This window comes from Berghia stephanieae, chromosome 2, assembly GCF_034508935.2.
Source record: "Berghia stephanieae isolate SIO BIC M18660-M18661 chromosome 2, UCSD_Bste_1.3, whole genome shotgun sequence".
NCBI classification, from domain to species: domain Eukaryota; kingdom Metazoa; phylum Mollusca; class Gastropoda; order Nudibranchia; family Aeolidiidae; genus Berghia; species Berghia stephanieae.
Window position 1 is genome coordinate 105,699,355 of NC_088361.1, and position 20,000 is coordinate 105,719,354.

At 36.8% G+C, this 20,000-nt stretch overlaps 2 protein-coding genes across 7 annotated transcripts in view; both read right to left on the minus strand.

The window, feature by feature from the left end:
- LOC144966149 (calcitonin gene-related peptide type 1 receptor-like) overlaps positions 1-4,870 on the minus strand; it is a 230,998-nt gene extending 226,128 nt beyond the window's left edge. For both annotated transcript variants that reach the window (XM_078902272.1, XM_078902271.1), the window contains exon 1: positions 4,612-4,870. The gene's annotated coding sequence lies outside the window, so the exon portion shown is untranslated. The remainder of the gene's footprint in view (positions 1-4,611) is intronic.
- A 13,004-nt stretch (positions 4,871-17,874) lies between these two features.
- The window catches only part of LOC144966151 (uncharacterized), a 73,368-nt gene continuing 71,242 nt past the window's right edge, over positions 17,875-20,000 (minus strand). For all 5 annotated transcript variants that reach the window (XM_078902273.1, XM_078902276.1, XM_078902274.1 and 2 more), the window contains 2 exons: positions 19,480-19,563; positions 17,875-18,250 (listed from right to left, as the gene is read on the minus strand). In XM_078902273.1, coding sequence (XP_078758399.1) covers positions 18,050-18,250; positions 19,480-19,563 — 285 coding nt within the window. In that variant the 3' untranslated portion in view covers positions 17,875-18,049. The remainder of the gene's footprint in view (positions 18,251-19,479; positions 19,564-20,000) is intronic.

Sequence of the window (20,000 nt, forward strand, 5' to 3'; positions counted from 1 at the left end):
AAATAAACAAAACAAACAAGTAACAAATTTTCCAAGTCACTTATGCATTCACCAGATCTAAAGAGAACCAGACACCCATTTAATGCTTTATACAAGAATGATCTTCCTTCCTTAACAAGTGATACATTCTAGTCATTAAGATTTGGAAACAAAAATGCGCTGTCCATATTAATCATCACCTACTCCTAAGAAATAATGACTAAATTTCAAATCACTAAATTATACTGGTTTTGATGTCTTTAAATAATTTTGAGATTTAAATCTTTAACTTATTTTGAATGGAATAGTTTAGATAAACGAACAAACGTTACATTGAAAATTATTGCAAGAAAGATGCGATATTATACCCCAAAAAATGTTAAAATTATGTATATTGTGTGACTTGACTCTATGTGCCTTTCACATCATGGACGAAATATTTTCCTTTTGATGATTATTTTCAATTTAGTAAATTCTTATGTTAAAATAAAATTGAAATTAAAAATACATTTACATTTTGGCAAAAGTCGTAAATAGTAGAATTCTATTTCCAATCCTCACGCTAATGTGCAAACGAAAATAGAATCAAAACAAGTCAGTATCTAGGTAGTCTAGTATTAAAATTGATTTACGATAGGTAATAAAACAAATGGAAGAGATACGTTTGATCTGACGACTCTTCACAGAATACCCGGTGCCACGGAGGTGTTGATAAAACTTGATCGTTGGTATTTATGCTGTTTCCAAAAATGTAACTTGTTTTTAATTATGTTGCTTACATACAAAGTGGTAGATCCTCGACTATTAGTTATCTAAGGTGTTACTTTTATTGGAAATGATTTTAATATTTGCTTTTCTATTTTATTTTATTTTTTTTTTACTTTTGGGGTTCTCGATAGCCCCGTTAAGAGAGAGCTCACTCCATACGCCAAGAGGGAACAAGATATTACAGTTTTTCGAACAAAGACAACGCTGTTAACGGCCAGGTACTCCTTTTACACCTGAGTACGGTGAGAGAATGTGAGTAAGGAGCCTTTTCCAAGGACTCAACTATGCGCCGAGCGCGAGGCTCGAACTCAGGACCTTCCGATCCGAAAGCGAGTGTCATACCACTAGACCACATAGCCGCAATCCTATCATATTGACTTCGAACACAATTATGTTCATCTAAACCATTCCCACATACCACTAGACTGACGGAAGGGATCATAAATGGACGATAATATTACAAAATCAAATTAATCAAAACGAAAGGAAAATTTATCGTGAGTGAATTTTACAAGATATCGAAGACGGAATTAATTGGCGATAGCATCCCATTTGCGATGCTCGACGAGTTTCCATTCCAATATTTATTTCCCTCTATTCGTTAGGATATCCGCTTCTACGTGAATAATGAAGGAAGTTGTCACGGAGCTTTATAGATAAATAAGCCTTGAATAGATAAATATAGACATACATGTAGCAACTATCACGCTACTTTTCTTTTTTTTTTAAATAGCGGCTTTTATGTTTAGAAAAAATATGAACGTTGAATTGCGCAATTTACAGTTTTAACGTCTACTGACTTACTTATCCCTTTTAACTCTGGAGCAGATACGGATCTCTACCTGGGATGATCTCTGGCCATCACCTTGACCATTATAGATCTTGGACACAAATTGAGCTTACACAAGATAAATACGATTAAGAGCATAGCATGCCTGCTGGTGGAATGAGTATGCATAATAAGTTGAACAGAATATTCACAATTAGTTTCTGAAACGCAATCAAAATAAAACATAATGTACAATGACCGCCTTCCATGATCCTTCTCGCCTCAAGGAAGAATTGGAATGAAATACGAACATATTATTTCAAGATTTTAGCATTTTATTTCAATTCAATGATAACTTTATTCCAGCTGGGAGATGAATCGTTAGATATACATAACCCTCGCCTTAATTTAACTCACTCAATCCTGGAGATTTTTGCTATTTTCAAAATTTGAAAAAATGTATTAAAAATGAGCATATACATAGTTTTATTCGACTATCATTAACATGCAAAAAATAAAAACATTAGCTTTGATACTATGCCTATAATTTGTCTCAGAAAAAATGTTATAAATAGGCATGGGGTAAAAGTAATACGGGTAAACTACCGATATAGTCGGCGTCAGGGTTGAGTGAGTTAAGGATATTGACATTTGACATTAACAAGCACTGACAACCCATAGAGGTCAATGAAATTGACCTTTTAACATCCTAAGCATTACATTGTGTATGTACCTATTTGGAATGGTGTTAGTGGGTTTCTGGTTCCAGCTCTATTCTCAAATGGGTGAGATATCCAAATAAACATATCACAATAAACCCGACAAACATATCTTTCGAAGCATTCTATTCAATAACTACTAATCAAATCGTGTTTTAGTAGAGATATAGTGGACACATCAATTACAAGGATTTTAACCGGATTATTAGTGTCAATAACTTAATTATGCGGCTCAGGGACTATTCTATAGATAGTATGCGCTTGGCTAAGAAGCTCATAACATTGCCATCCGGAAGTATAACGGACCAACACACAAAACTGTGTGTATCCATGAACGTTTATAGTCGGAAATAAAGTTCAGTGAGCATTACTCATAAACGCGGATGGCAAAAAAACAAAAACAAAGACCCTAGTGACGTCATCTTCGAACTATCTATAGTTAGCAAAGGATAGAACGAAATAATTTGACGTCACCCAGCTCAAGGTCATTGCTTTAGGCTTGTCAGTTGGGTGATTAGTTCTCAATAAAATTCTCTCAATCTGATTATGAACTTATAAGATTGCACATAGTATTATGTGTTTTTACGATAGGTTTGGCGAACGGGACTGGTGAGCATTTTACGCAACGTATGTCATCAATAAGAAATAGATTCAACCAGCACATGTGAGGTTCACAGCTTGTAAACTCCTATGAAAAACATATAGTCTGATTATCATATATAGAAAAAAAAACAACCAAAGAACAAAACATATACAAAAAACTACAATCAGTAGTATTAAAATAGATATGAAATGAGTATAAGTTTATTATCTAGTACTATGACATCAACACATTCTGTGAGGAACATTTTGTGATAACTTTTAACTTTATCAAACTGATGAATGGATAGAAGAACGCTGTATCTATATCTCAATAGGACGTTTATCGATTCAATAGATCAACATCAATACGCTTGAACAGTCTTAACTTCACTTCCCTCGTATTGACGCATGGTAACTTAGTAACTGGCTCTAAACTATCGGAACAATGGCGGGCGCCCTTGTGAGATACTTCTCCGGCGAGCGTAAAAGTGTATCCAGAGAAAAAAACATTATAAATCTGATCATGTTTTGACTTTGACACATTCTGATCACAAGACATGTGAAAAGTTCTAGTCAGCATGAAGAATAAAAAGTACCGATTTTCATTGTTTAGAACCACGATGGCGCCGTTGCTGGGCGACGTGACATCGGACTATTGAATCCAATTCATTGTTTCACACTATTTAAGTCAAGGCAATGAGTGTTGTTTATTGTAAACAAGGAATCATGAAGAAGACACTTCGATAAAGGGCTATAATCAAATTACATTTAATATCTAGGTATTTAGATGTGGAAAAATCGACATGCGCTGCTAGAGTCTGACTGAAGGAGGGTTGACAGATCAATTCACTCACTCAATCCTAGAGACTTTTGCTACTTTTCAAAATTCGAAAACAAATGTATTAAAAATGAGCATGTACATAGATAGTTTTATTCAACTGACATTAACATGTAAAAACTAAAAACATTAGCTTTGATACTACGCCTGTAATTTGTCTCAGAAAAATGTAATAAATAGGCATGGGGTAGAAGTAACCCGGGTAAACTACGGATATTGTCGGTGTTAGGGTTGGGTGAATTATGAGCTAACGACATGTATCATAATTTTGTAATGTCTTGTTTTTCTAGCTACTAATAAATAACAATGTGAAATTGAATGTAAGCTGCAATTTAATTACGAAAACAGATAAAATTGACGTTTCAGGTTTCGGGTTACATTCAATTTCACATTGTTATTTATTTCTTCAAGCTTCGAGCAGCAACCTTTACATTTTCTAGCATTCAACGTTCATCAGAAGGTTTGCAATTTATCAAAGCTATCCGAAAGCGTCCGCTATTGTTCTGCTTGGATTTGATTCTTTTGTCATTTTAATCACAAGTATTTGAGATGAAAGTTGTATTGCCAAAACGAAAAACAAAAAAAAGTTAATAGGATAGTATCCAACATTTTGTTAAAAGCACAGATGGGCACTAAAGTGATTGTTATGCCTCTTCTTAACTCACTCAATCCTAGAGATTTTGCTACTTTTTCAAATTGAAAAAAAAAAAAAATTATTATGAGCATGTGCATAGATAGTTTTATTCAACTGCCATTAACATGTAAAAAATTTAAATAATTAACTTTCGATACTACGCCTATAATTTGTCTCATAAAAGTGTAATAAATAGGCATTGGGTAAAAGTAACCCCGAGTATACTACGGATATAGTCGGTGTTAGGGTTGAGTGAGTGAATACGAAAATTACTTTTCTCAACAAGCGACAACAACCACAATATAAACTTGTAAATACTCACCTTTGCTTTTTAAAATTGCAGTAGGTACTCTATCTTATACAGAAGCGTTTCATTCAATACACAAATCCCAATGAGATTCTATAACTAACTAAGCACATTAATATTTATCTCGCGCTTGATGAGTTTAGGCAGATTTTTAGCGCAAGTACCGCTTGCGCTTCACACCTTAATTTAATCACGACAGATAAATAGAAATAATAACAAACACAGATAGAGAAAGAGTGTATCGTGGTGAGCAGCATGCAGCGGCACGGGCACCAAAATCTCCCATCATTGCATGCAGACAGCACCAGCCTTGTACTAAATACCATCTTGTCACTCACTTGACGGGGAGAGAAAGTGAGGGTTACATCCCGCGTGAAGTGGTGAGCGAACTTTTCGCTGATCTAGAGACAAGTGAGCAAATTGACCGACCGGAATTGTTGTTAGTTGTTGTTAGTTGTTGGTGTCTGTTAGTTGTTATCCCGTGTCGTGTTTTTATTTTTATTTCATCCTCCCAATGAGGTAGGCAGCGCGTGATCATCTGAAAATCAACTTTCTGTCGACAATAATGAATGACGGTCTGTGATTGTGATGAAAAAATCGTTATTTATTATGTGAAGGAAAGAGATCGGGTGGACATAATATAAAGCGGGTTGGATTTATAGTCATTTGTAGTCTGTCAAAATTAGGGAGCATATACTGGTACCATGTTGTATGTCAGATATCCGAACAGGTCAAACAAACAAACAAACAAACAAACTAACATGAGCTTCTCTATAGATAGTATGCGCTTGGCTAAGAAGCTCATAACACTGCAATCCGGAAGTATAACGGACCAACGCACATAACTGTGTGTATCCATGAACGTTTATAGTCAGGTTAATACAGTTCAGTGAGCATTATTCATAAACGCGGATGGCAAAAACAATAGCAAAGACCTGAGTAACGTCATATTCGAACTATCTATAGCACAATAACCATTAAATGTCCTCAAAGCGCTTTACAATTGATCTCTAGCCAACAGCAACAATTAACATGTAGGACGAAACATGACGATTGTTTGGCGATATTACTATTTTTCTTTCCGACGGAAATAACGCTGTTAACGGCCAGGCACTCATTTTGCACCTCAGTACGGTGAGAGTATGTGAGTAAAGAAGCTTTTACAAAAATTCAACTATGCGCCGCTCAGAGTGGAACTCGAACCCAGGACCTTCCGATCCAAAGGTAAGTGGCATACCACTAGACACATAACCATAAAGGTTTGTATGAAACAGCGCCAGACAAAGTGAAAAGAAAATTACAAGAAAAAAATAAAATACTATCTCCCCCCCCCCCCCAAAACAGCAGCCTGCCTGGACTGGGGATCGAACCTCAGACTTCTCGATTATTGGTCAGCCGTGCTACCATTTTTAAAAATTGATCTTTATATAGGGCAGTATCCACTAAATGTGCTCAAAGCGCTTTACAAGGGAACCTGGTCAACAGCAAAATTTAACATTTAGGTCGGACATGCCGCCTGTTAGGCGATATTACAATTTTTCGGACAAAAACAACGCTCTTAACGGCCAGGTACTCATTTTACACCCGAGTACGGTGAGAGAATGTGAGTAAAGAGCCTTTTCCAAGGACTCAACTATGCACCGAGCGCGAGGCTCGAACCCAGGACCTTCCGATCCGAAAGCGAGTGTCATACCACTAGACCACACAGCCGCACCACACAGGTTATATCTGATGTTGAGATGATTTAACGTTTTTCGTCAAAGGATACGCAAGTCAGTTGTCCAAGATTTTACAAGTCTAGTCACGCGAAGGTCAACTCACACTTGCTTGGAAGCTTTCTTCACATCGATTGATAATCCATCTACCGTGCGCAATAAATGAATGTCGATCGCCTATGTAGACGACTAATGGTGCGGCTGTGTAGTCTAGTAGTTTGACACTCGCTTTCGGATTGGAAGGTCCTGGGTTCGAGCCTCGCGCTCGGCGCATAGTTGGGTCCTTAGAAAAGGCTCTTTACTCATATTCTCTCACCGTACTCAGGTGTAAAATGAATACCTGGACGTTAACAGCGATGTCTTTGTCCGAAAAATTGTAATATCGCCTGACAGGCGTCATGTCCAGTCCTACATGTTAAATGTTGTTGTTGACCAGGGACACTTGTAAAGCGCTTTGAGCACATTTAGTGGATATTGCTCTAGACGTCTATATAAAGATCAATTTATTATTTATTATTAATGATGCTGCTCCTAAGGAATGCAGCGGCTCAGGAAATGAAAATATAGAAAAATGACAAACAAAAACAAAAAGAAAAAAAACAACACACACACCCCCTAATAAAACACAAAAAATAAACAAACAATTGAGGTGTGGAATAGATAATGGGAGCGATCTATAGATAGTATGCAGATGACGTCACTCAGGCCTTTGTTATTGTTTTTGCCATCCGCGTTTGTGAGTTGTTCTCACTAAACAGTATTAACCAGACTATAAAAGTTCATGGTTACACAGAGTTTGTGTGTTGGTCCGTTATACTTCCGGATGGCAATGTTGTGAACTCCTTGGCCAAGCGCATTCTATCTATACTTCTCACTATGTAGGTCACTTTGAGCACATTTTGCAATGTGACCAATGACCCCGAGCACATGGAAAGGGAATATATATCATCCCCATTGTTGATTTGATTGTCGGTGACTTTCTGGGTTTTTTGATCTTCCGTTTGAATGTTTTTTATTAACCAATCTGAAATCAAATTATCAGTCATGAGAAAAAAATTATAGATAGAATGCGCTTGGCCAAGGAGTTCACAACATTGCCATCCGGAAGTATAACGGACCAACACACAAACTCTGTGTAACCATGAACGTTTATAGTCAGGTTAATACAGTTTAGTGAGAACAACTCACAAACGCGGATGGCAAAAACAATAACAAAGGCCTGAACTATTTTTATGAAGTGGAGTGAAAAATAATGTGAAAAGAATTGGATTCGATAGTCTGATGTCACGTCGCCCAGCAACGGCGGGTTCTAAAAAAGAAAATCGGTCCTTTTTATTCTTCATGCTGGCTAGAACTTTTCATGTCTTGTGATCAGAATGTCTAAAAAGTCAAAACATGATCAGATTTATAATGTTTTTTTTTTCTTCTGGATACGCTTTTATGCTCGTCGGAGAAATATTTCTTAAGGGCGTCCGCCATTGGTCCGACAGTTTAGACCAGTTACTAAGTTACCATGCGTCAATACGAGGGAAGTGACGTCATGACTGTTGAATCGTATTATTGGGCCTCAGAAAATTAAACTGCACGCAACTCGCTACCAGGACAGATAGTAATAGAATACGTAATAGAAAGAGATTTAATTTTCTGTCATGGGTTGTAGAAGGAGGAGGGGGGATTATTTCCCCAAAACGCTTGAATTGTGCTAATTTGGGTAGAAAGCATGAAACTTACATATGTTGTAAAATGTGAAAAATCGTCTAATTATTGCTATATAACCACTCTGAGATATATGTATTACCTGAGATACAAACTTTTTTTTAAATGGACAATTAAGTAACTGGCTCTAAACTATCGGAACAATAGCGGACGCCCTTATGAAATATTTCTCCGACGAGCATAAAAGCGTATCCATATGAAAAAAAAACACCATAAATCTTACCATGTTTTGACTTTTACACATTCAAGAAAAGTTCTGGCCAGCATGAAGAATAAAAAGTACTGATTTTCTTTGTTTAGAACCACGATGGCCGTCGTTTCTGGGCGACGTGACATCATCCAATTCCCACTGGCACTCTCGTACCTACAAGTACGCGCAAACACTTATATATATATATATATATATATATATATATATATATATATTATATATATATATATATATAGGTGAATAGTAATATAGATTGAGATATAAATTACGGGTAATCAGGGGGTCTGAAGTCCGATCGCCTGTCGGGGAAGCCTGATTTTTGGGATGGATTTTTTCTTGTATATTTCTTTCTTACTTTGAGTGGCATTCATTGTTTCATAAACACTTTTTCAGATCTAAATTTTGTCCAAAATGTTGCGCTCTCTCTCTCTCTCTCTCTCTCTCTCTCTCTCTCTCTCTCTCTCTCTCTCTCTCTCTCCCTCTCTCTCTCTCTCTCTCTCTCTCTCTATCTATATATCTCCCTCTCTCTCTGTAGTGTGTGTATGTGTGTGTATGTGTATGTGCGTGTGCTTGTGTGTGTGTGTGTGTGTGTTTTGCAAAGGGCCCTTGTATAGATAGAACGAAAATGACATAACTCAGGTCTTTGTTATTGTTTTTAGCCATCCGCGTTTATGAGTAATTCTCACTAAACTGGATTAACCTGACTATACACGTTCATGGTTACACACAGTTTTGTGTGATGATCCATTACACTTCCGGGTGGCAATGTCGTGAGTTTCTTAGCCAAGCGCATACTATCTATATGGTTTGAGAATGTTTACTTGATTTTCCGTTCTATAGATAGTATGCAAAATTTCTATCAACAAATAGATAAAGCAATGCATCAGTTTAAGTCTTCAGACATAAAACTCATCATGGGCGATTTTAATGCCAAGGTGGGCCGAGAAAGAATAGAAGATATTGTGGGCCCACATGGTCTGGGAGACAAAAATGACAGAGGTGATCGTCTTATTCAATGGTGCCGTCAACATGATCTGACAATCACAAATACTTGGTCAACAAACCACAATAGAAGGAAGTGGACATGGAAAAGTCCTGGAGATGGAGTGAGAAACCAAATAGATTACATACTCATCAGCAAACGTTTCCGAAACTCGGTTTTGTATGCCAAATCTATGCCGGGGGCTGACTGTAACAGCGATCATATACCTGTGCTATGCCCCATACGAGTTAAATTGAAAATCTGCAAAAGAGCAAAGGCTAAACCTAAATACCAACTAGACATTCTCCGGGAGGAACAGAAGATACAAGAAAAATTTGAACTATCAGTAAGAAACAAGTTTGAAGTGCTTGGAGAACTAACAGATATAGAAGAGAAATATGAGCAGTTTAAAGACAGTGTTGCTGCATCATTAGAAGAAAATGTTCCAACCACACTTAAGTTGCAGAAGAAGAAATGGATTACTCCAGAGATATTAGAATTAATGAATGAGAGAAGAAAGGCCAAAAATCAGGAAGAAAAATACAAGACTCTGAACAGGCAGATAAAAAGAAAATGCAACGAAGCTAAAGAAGACTGGATAAATGAACAATGTCACTATATAATGTCCTGCAAAGAAAAAAATGGCAAATTCTTCCATCAGAAAATCAAAGAAGTGACAAACAAAACTAAATCAGGTGCTAAAAGTGGATGCATCAAAGACAAGCGTGGAAACACCATCATGGACAAAGACTGCATTCTAAACAGATGGTCAGAATATATTGAAGAACTTTTTTTTGATAATCGAGGAGAAATGCCTATGATAAAAGAACTGGAAGGGCCTTCTATAATGAAAGATGAAGTTAGGAACGTCATGAAAAGCATGAAAAATGGAAAAGCTGCAGGACCTGATGCCATAACAATTGAAGCCTTGACTGGCCTGGGTGAATGGGGGATTGAATTCATCACAAACCTTCTAAATCAAGTGTATGACACAGGAAAAATGCCAACTGATATGAAACGATCCATTTTTATAGCACTACCAAAAAAGCCAGGGGCAGTTGATTGTGAACAACACAGAACTATTAGCCTAATGAGCCACCTCACAAAAATTCTTTTGAAGATAATTTTACTAAGAATAAGAAATAAAATACGACCTGAAATTGGGGAGATGCAATTTGGTTTTGTTGAGGACAAGGGTACCAGAAATGGAATATTCACATTATCAATGCTGATGGAAAGATGTATTGAAGTAAATAAAGATCTGTATATGTGTTTCATCGACTATTCAAAAGCCTTTGATAAAGTACAACACGAAAAACTATTCAAAATTCTATCATCCTTGGACATTGATGGTAAAGATTTAAGAATATTACGGAATTTGTACTGGGAACAAGAAGCAGCAATGCGTGTTGACAACGAACTAAGCAGTTTTACACCTATTAGAAGAGGAGTTAGGCAGGGGTGTGTTTTGTCTCCAGATTTATTCAACCTCTATAGTGAAATGATATTAAGAGATATCGAACATAAGAAGGGGGTGTGTATTGGAGGAAAGAATGTAACAAATCTGAGGTATGCAGATGATACGGTTCTACTGGCAGAATCTGAACATGAACTACAAGAATTACTGGATGTTGTAGTCAGGAGTAGTGAAAATATGGGACTGGAACTGAATATATCTAAAACAGAATGTATGACGGTATCTAAAAATAATAACCCACCAGCCTGTGTAATAACAAGCAGAGGACAAACAATACAACAAGTTGAATGTTTCAAATATTTAGGCTTCAATGTAACATCCAATGGAAAATCAGATTGTGAAATAAAGAAAAGAATAGGTATGGCGAAGAATGCATTCAACCAGCTGCATACAATTATGAAAAACAGGAATATTAGCATGAAAACAAAAATCAAAGTCCTGGATTGCTATGTACTGTCTGTGCTGCTATATGGTTGTGAGAGCTGGACCATAAACAAGACCATGGTTAAAAGACTGGAGGCAGTGGAAATGTGGTTTTACAGAAGAATGATGAGGGTGTCATGGATGGAAAGGAAAAGAAATGAAGAAATTTTAGAAATGGCAAACAGAAAAAGATCACTGATAACAAAAATCATCAAACGCCAAATGGAATTTTTAGGACACATTATCCGCCACCCTGGTTTGGAAATACTCGCCTTGACTGGAAAGATGAATGGAAAAAGAATAAGAGGAAGACAAAGAATAACGTATTTGAAAGGGATAAGAACTTGGACAGATGAAGCTGAGAAAGGTGGCGCTGCTTTAATAGAATTGGCAAGAGATAGATCAGCTTGGCGGAAGATGACCTCCGACGTCTGCTTCAGATATGGAACTACATGAGATGAGATAGTATGCGCTTGGCCAAGAAGCTCACAACATTGCTATCCCGAAGTATAGATAGAATGCGCTTGGCCAAGGAGTTCACAATATTGCCATCCGGAAGTATAACGGACCAACACACAAACTCTGTGTAACCATGAACTTTTATAGTCCGGATAATACAGTTTACTGAGAACAACTCACAAACGCGGATGGCAAAAACAATAACAAAGGCCTGAGTGACGTCATCTGCATACTATCTATAAGGGACCAATAACAATAATAATGACCCAAGTGACGTCAACTTCGTTCTATCTATAAAATCTCAAGTTATTTCATCCACAAAGATTGCGACCGTAGCTTCCGTAAACTCATGCCCTGACAGGGACCAAAGTATTTGGCCACAAAAGAAAAACAAACAACTCATAAGTTCAACCAATGGGATCACTTGTATCCATGAGCACTGCTAACGACAACTCATTAGTTGCTGCAACTCAAAATATAAATCCTGGTGGGTCCGAGCTTAGCCATCGTTAAGTTATAGATAGAATGCGCTTGGCCAAGGAGTTCACAACATTGCCATCCGGAAGTATAACGGACCAACACGCAAACTCTGTGTAATCATGAACTTTTATAGTCTGGTTAATACAGTTTAGTGAGAACAACTCACAAACGCGGATGGCAAAAACAATAACAAAGGCCTGAGTGACGTCATCTTCGAACTATCTATAGCCTGACACTGATACCCAAAAAGACTGGCATTTTGACGTCATTATTTGTTTTTGTGTGCAAGGAAACAAGCTATTTCATTGGTTGAACTATTGAATACAACTCACGATTTGTTTTCTTTTGTGGCCAAAGACTGGCATTTTGACGTCATTTTTTTAAATCAGTGTCAGGATATTATAAGTTAACGATGGCTACGGTCTGAGTGTCAGGCCGTGGCCTTCATAAAGTTATAGCCTGATACTGACCAAAAAAATGACGTCAAAATGCCAGTCTTTGGCCACAAAAGAAAACAAATCGTGATTTGTATTCAATAGTTCAACCAACGGGACCACTTGTTTCCAAGAGCACTACTAACGACAACTCACCTGGCGGTGCAAAAACCAAATAATGACGTCAAAATGCCAGTCTTTTTGGATTTCAGTATCAGGCTATAACATAACGATGGCTATGGTCAAGCCGTGAGTTAACGATGGATCATAGCGTAGCCATCGTTAACTTGTAGCCTGACACTGACCAAAAAATGACGTCAAAATGCCAGTCTTTGGCCACATAAGAAAACAAATTGATTTGTATTCAATAGTTCAACCAACGGGATCACTTGTTTCCAAGAGCACTACTAACGACAACTCACGAGGCGGTGCAAAAACCAAATAATGACGTCAAAATGCCAGTCTTTTTGGGTTTCAGTGTCAGGCTATAGATAGAATGCGCTTGGCCAAGGAGTTCACAACATTGCCATCCGGAAGTAGAACGGACCAACACACAAACTCTGTGTAACCATTAACTTTTATAGTCTGGTTAATACAGTTTAGTGAGAACAACTCACAAACGCGGATGGCAAAAACAATAACAAAGGCCTGAGTGACGTCATCTGCATACTATCTATAACTTAACGATGGCTACGGATGGATACGCTGCGATTATTTTATCTCAGAGCATGGCAATCGATTTCCATGACCTCCTTATCATATGCATGGAGACGTGAGCATTGACAAGCACTACACACTACCTATCTAAGAGTACTGGGTGGGGTTCCTGACCTCCCATAGTGAGCAGGGAGGTACATACTGCGTCTTCTATCCCCTTATATCTGTTTTCTAACATGCTTTCTGTCTTTGTCTTGGAATGAGATTACTTGGTTTTGTTCTGGCCCTCGCCGGAGTCCTGGCTGAGATGGAAACAGTCAAATGCATAGTTGTTTTGGGAGATGATATTCTTTTCCTTGTAAATCATCTCTCTGTTATGTATTGTTATATTTGTTATTTTAAATGTATAATGTAAGCATTTGAGTGTATTCCTCTTTGTAGGATTTTGTGCTTGTGTCTGGATGAGACTTTTAGGTGATCTCAAATTAAGTACATTGGTGGTATGCTCTTGGAATCTACATCTGATCCCTATTTGTTCCCAGTTCCCCTTTGTCTTACTTTCTCTTGGCTGCTTTAATTGTTATTCTAGAACTTTTTACTATCCCATTTCTTCCTTTTTACTGGCGCTGATATAACCTAAATGTGTTGCAAGCCCCATAAAACCCTTAATAACAAATAATAACATATCTAAGAGTCCATCGAGACCGTTTTTCTTTAGGCAATACGCTTCAACAGTCGTAACGTCATTTCTCTCGTAATGACGCATGGCAACTTGGTAACTGGCTCTAAACTATCTGAACAATGGCGGACGCCCTTATGAAATATTTCTCCGACGAGCATAAAAGCGTATCTGACCATTATTTTTTTTACTTTTACACATTCTGATCACAAGACATATGAAACGTTCTAGCCGGCATGAAGAATAAAAAGTACCGATTTTCTTTGTTTGGAACCACGATGGCCGCCGTTGCTGGGCGACGTGACATCAGACTTTTGAATCCAATTGGTTTATATTGTTAAATATTAGGTAGTCGTTTTAAACTCGTTTCTTATACAAAACACAGATCTCGTAAACAAAGCTAAAAAGCACAGATTAAGGTCTCGTGGCCATGGTCGAAGAGGTAGGATTTTGAATTTTTTTTTTCTCTCCAAAATTATCTTAACGTGAGTCTTCCATTCTCTCAAATTGTTCTTTTAGCATTTTGCTCAGAAGAAAATTTGACAGAAAATTAGTACTCTGACTTTAGTCTCCGTGTGAAGAAAAATAGACACAGTTCCATCAAAGGTTAAAGACTTTATCATACAAGGATGCTGTTTCAATTAGTTTACCATAACAGCGTTTCCTTTCCTGGGGCGTAATAGTGGCATGGAAAATTACTTGACACAAGGGGGGGGGGGGGAGCAATGTCAACATTACCATCTCATAAAGTCATTAAGTTAACTGATGGAGCTTCTAAAACATGTAGGGATGAAATATTTACTTCCACCTGGGGGCACGGCAATAGATTAAAAAATTAAATTTTAATGACGCAACTCAACGCCAAGATCCACAGCCCCCCCCCCCTCCCCACCCCCCTTCCCGCCACCTTTCACTCCCCCTACCCCCCCCCCCCCCCCCCACTCATCCTCCCCCCCCCCCACCACACCCAATTCATCTCTCTCCTGCGCCCCCCCCCCCCCCCGGCAAATCCCAACTCGAGTTCTCCCAAAGTCTTGACTTTCGAATCGATTTCATTCGGCAGTGGGGTAATTGTTTAGACTTTACCGATATATACATAAACACATATTATCACCACCACCATCATCATCATCATCAAAAACGATGTCTGATCTGTGTCTGGCATGGGCGATCATGAATCTCCAATCCTCTCGGTCCACCTCTGATAGTCTCTCAAAAAGTCGATGGTTGTTGTTTATCTCACCAGTATACGTCCTACGTCCTGTGACGTGGTCTGTACACAATTGACGTCAGCTTCTTTTGTCATCGAAAACTAATACAAAAGCAGTATCTACAAAAATTAAAGTCGAGACTGAATTCCTTTCAAATTCGTCATTTTCTTTATATCGCGTATACGAAGAGCATTTTGACCAAAAGAATAGTAAAATCGTTAATGTTATTATTGTTGTTGATGATGAAGAGTATGATGATGATGTTGATTATGATGATGATTATTATTAGATTATTATTATTATTATTATTATTATTATTATTATTATTATTATTATTATTATTATTATTAGATGATTATTATTATTATTATTATCATTATTATCATTATTATATTATTATTATTATTATTATTTATTATTATTATTATATTATTATATTATTATCATCATTATATTATTATTATTATTATTATTATTATTATTATTATTATTATTATTATTATTATTATTGTAATCACTATTATTATTATTACTATTTTACGAAATTATGACCTTCCGCAACGACATCATAAGATATCGTCGCCTAGGCATTCCACGAAGGAATATAGATAACTCATCAAACAAGATGTCTGATGTCAACAGGAATCACCCATCTTGTCCAAGTGAGCAAATTGGGAGTTAATAGTCTTGCACAAGGAAAAAAATCGAATGTGCCTGAAGTGGGGTCAAACCCGGAACCTTCCGGGTCACAGTACAATGCCTTAACTACTCGGCCACTTCGTCCCCCGCCCCCATTATTATTATTATTATTATTATTATTATTATTATTATTATTATTATTATTATTATTATTATTATTATTATCGCCATCACCATCATCATCATCATCATCAGCATCATCATCATCATCATCATCATCATCATCATATTCATCATCATCATCATCATCACCATCATCATCATCATCATCATCATCATCATCATCATCATCGTCATCATCATCATCATCACCATCACCATCATCAGCAGCATCATCATCATCATCATCATCATCATCATCATCATCATCATCATCATCATCATCATCATCATCATTATTAGTTTTATTAATCATTTTAAAGAAAAAACAAGTGACAACTTGTTTTAAATATATTTAATTCAAATTAATCATATCACAGCCTTTTGAACATTTTTACAACATAGATTGTCGTATACTATTTACAATATGAGTTATCTACAAATCGATGAATAATAAACACATCAACATCCTTTTCTTTATATTATTACAATAGATACAATAACCGAATTTTCATCCAACAAAAAACCTGTCAAGCATATTATTTTTGTTCAATATTGTAGAAGTCGAGTTGTCATTATTACATGTCTTACATCAATTTCTTATGCGAAGATAGGCACTTATCATATATATATATATATATATATATATATATATATAATATATATATATATATTACTAATTACATGACCACGAATGAACGATAATCTGTCATTCCAATTTATTTCTTACTATCGATTATTAATTGAAGCCTTACTTTACGTCAAAGTAAATTTAGAAAGGTTAGATTTCTGGTTCAAAGAAATTTTTCTATTTCGGAATCACACAGTGAATCACATATAATATTTGAGTTATAAGTTCTTTACCGAGATAGCGTTTACTGTAAATGTCTGTTTAGATATGTTAGAATTTTATACTGAACCCTAACTTTGTTATTATCAGACATGGATAATTTTAGAGTTACGGGTGATTCCTCCACCTTGAAGACAGGCTGTTCACGACTTTCTAAAGGATACTTTCTCAAACAGATGGATTGGGAGAGATAAACTCGATTGCCTGGCCTCTTGGGTCACCTGACATTTCTCCTTTTGACTATTTCCTGTAGGGCCAGATCAGAGACAATGTTTACTCACACACCAAATATGCTGGAACGCTACGATGATGTTATTAAATCGATCACGTCATAAAAGTTGCAAAACACGCGGAAAACTCGAAAATAATTTGAATTTGCTTGAGGGTAGTCATGGCAACCTTAACGAGGCGCATTGAGTAAAAGAAAATGGTAAACCAAATACAAAGCATGAATGTGTTCATAAGTTTACGTTTAAAAGACTATACAACGGTTTTCTGTTAAAGGTGTGATTAAGCAAGGAAAGACTTTATGGCCACCCTATATTCTCCTTCTTACAAAATACAATTTTGAACATAAACATTTAAGTTTTTCGATACTGGCCTGGTCCTGATTACATCTTTGCATCCTCCTTGAAAAAACTTGAACTTCAACGTAAAGGCATTATTATCAACTAAATGTGACTCTTCGCCTCAAAACGGTATTGAGTCGGGTTGGTTAAGATGTTAAAAATTGAATTCATAGCCAGACATGTCAGACTTGTGTTGAGTTTATATGTTTTATGGAGGAGAATGGATACCATACTGAAGGGTGCTAATTCCAACAATTTATCTTTTTTACAAGTTTAACATCTATTTCGACTTTTAGGCATATGGTTCATTCCGACATAATAGCGTTTTGAGACGATGGGTCACAAATATGCTCACAGCGAGTTAAAGGAATTCCATGCCAACAGCAACACAAGACGCTATGAGGAGCTAGGACATCCATTTCTCTTTTTACACAGAAACATCGCTGTTACCGCCCAGGTACATATTTTACCTCTGAATATGCTGACAGAATGTAAGTGAAGAACCTATTTCAAGGACTCAACTTGTGCCGTCCAGAAAAAGACTCGCATCAGCATCCTACCGGTTTAAAAGCGAGTCTGTTCATCTTTCAATTTTCTCCTTCTTCTCTTCCCCATTCTTTTTTTTTGTTTGGTGAGCCTCTTTGATATTCCTTTCTTTTATTTTAAATTAAAAGCTCTTGCCGATGAAAACCCTAATGCTCCCCTCGGTTTATTTTCGCTTCGTTTTCGATCAGGAAAATCTTAGAATGTTTGCCTTCCCAACTCGCGCTCCAAATCTACTAATGATATTTGTTATATAGTGACATTCTCCTGTTTAGATGATGATCTCTCTAGAAAAGCAGGAAGGCGTTGTTTCTTAGTGGGGCTATTGCTCTTTGAGCTTTGTAGAGACCCAGCCATCAAATGGTGCATGATAACCTTTCTCCTCCTGACGTCATCAAAGTTGGGAAGTTCAGACACCATATGATAATGAATGTGCTCATGGTCTTTTACCTAAAGAAGAAAAGGTTAAGATGAATCAATGTCTTTCAAAGATAATCATCAATGGATGAAATAGAGCTGTCGGTCTAAATGATATCAAAATAATTTTCAGTACATGTCATTTGTTTCATGACTTCATCTGAGAATTTTGCAAAGCCGAATACTATTCCATTGATTTAGATATATAGGTGCTGTCGGATTGTTAGTGAATCTTACTCGAGAAAAACAACATTTGGAATTACAAAAAGCATTGAGGATAGACGTAAGCTTGAATCTATTTGAGGGTTCAGGTGATTTGGAGAAAGAGAGAGAGAGAGAGAGAGAGAGAGAGAGAGAGAGAGAGAGAGGGGGGGAGGGAGAGATGTGAAATAATATTCTAATTTTAATAGATCATTTACACGGCACCGCTAGACCAATTCTATACATGGAACTAACCCTTGAAAAAAGTGTACAGGTGGGGTTCGATCTTACTCTAACATGGTTAAACTGTGTTCCTTTCAAGAACCACGAGACGAACAGAAGCGGATAATATTATCTCAGTATCCACATTGTTAAGATTTAAATGACAGCATTAATTGTTTACTACCATTTGGGTAGGATGCTAGTCTATCGAAAAGTACTTTCAGCAATATCACGCACAGTAAACACAACTGGGTGGACAGAATGGGCAGACACAATCTCAACTGCACCCATTGAGCTATCGCAATTTCCAACACGGTTAAAGTACCGGTTTCGAGAGAGCTGGAGTAATATCTGCAAATTGAATATCAATGAAGAGAGAATCTCATCACTGTTAATGTGCTTTTGGGGAAAACGGTTAGCTTCTTGGTTATAACCCTATAAATAAAAGAAGAAAGCATGATTTGATCGATCTCGCCATTAAACTTGTGTTATAAGTGCGGCTATGTGGTCTAGTGGTATGCACTCGGATCGGAAGGTCCTGGGTTCGAGCCTCGCTCGACGCATAGTTGAGTCCTTGGAAAAGACTCTTTACTCACATTCTCTCACCGTACTCAGGTGTAAAATGAGTACCTGGCCGTTAACAGCGTTATCTTTGTCCGAAAAATTGTAATATCGCCTAACAGACGTCATGTCTCGTCCTACATGTTAAATGCTGTTAACCAGGGACCCCTTGTAAAGCGCTTTGCGCACGTTAAGTGGATATTGCGCTATATAAAAGTTCAATTTTTTTAAAAATAAGTAACCGAATGGTTTGAAACGTGTAATGACCGCCATGTTACCTTGACTGACTTGTTGGCAAATCGACATAATCTTTTCTTTATCCACACTTTACCACCAGCTTTGGGTAGGGATGCATTGGCGTCCTGTTACAGAAACATGAACAAAATGGATGATGATGATGATGATTGTATATAATAAGTCAACATCTAAGGAAAATATTTATTACACGTGAACTGGTTTAAGAAGTAGCTTATTCATTTTATGCCAGATTAAACTAAAAAATAAGATATCAAAATTCTAGCAAAAGGAAAGGATTAAGAGTTTGGTTAACGGTTAATGAATATATAATTATATTATATAAATAAATAACATAATGAAGATTGCTAAACCTTTACTGAAATGGATCAAAAAGAGCAGAAACTCCATTGATGACCTTTTTTCTGGAGTGATTTGGTACAATCAATAAATAGTCGTGAGTGACAGAAGAAGTGAAATATAAAATGTAATAATTATGAATAAAATAAATTGCGAATGTTTCAATCTTTATAGATAGAAATATCTTCAGATTTAATTCCAACAT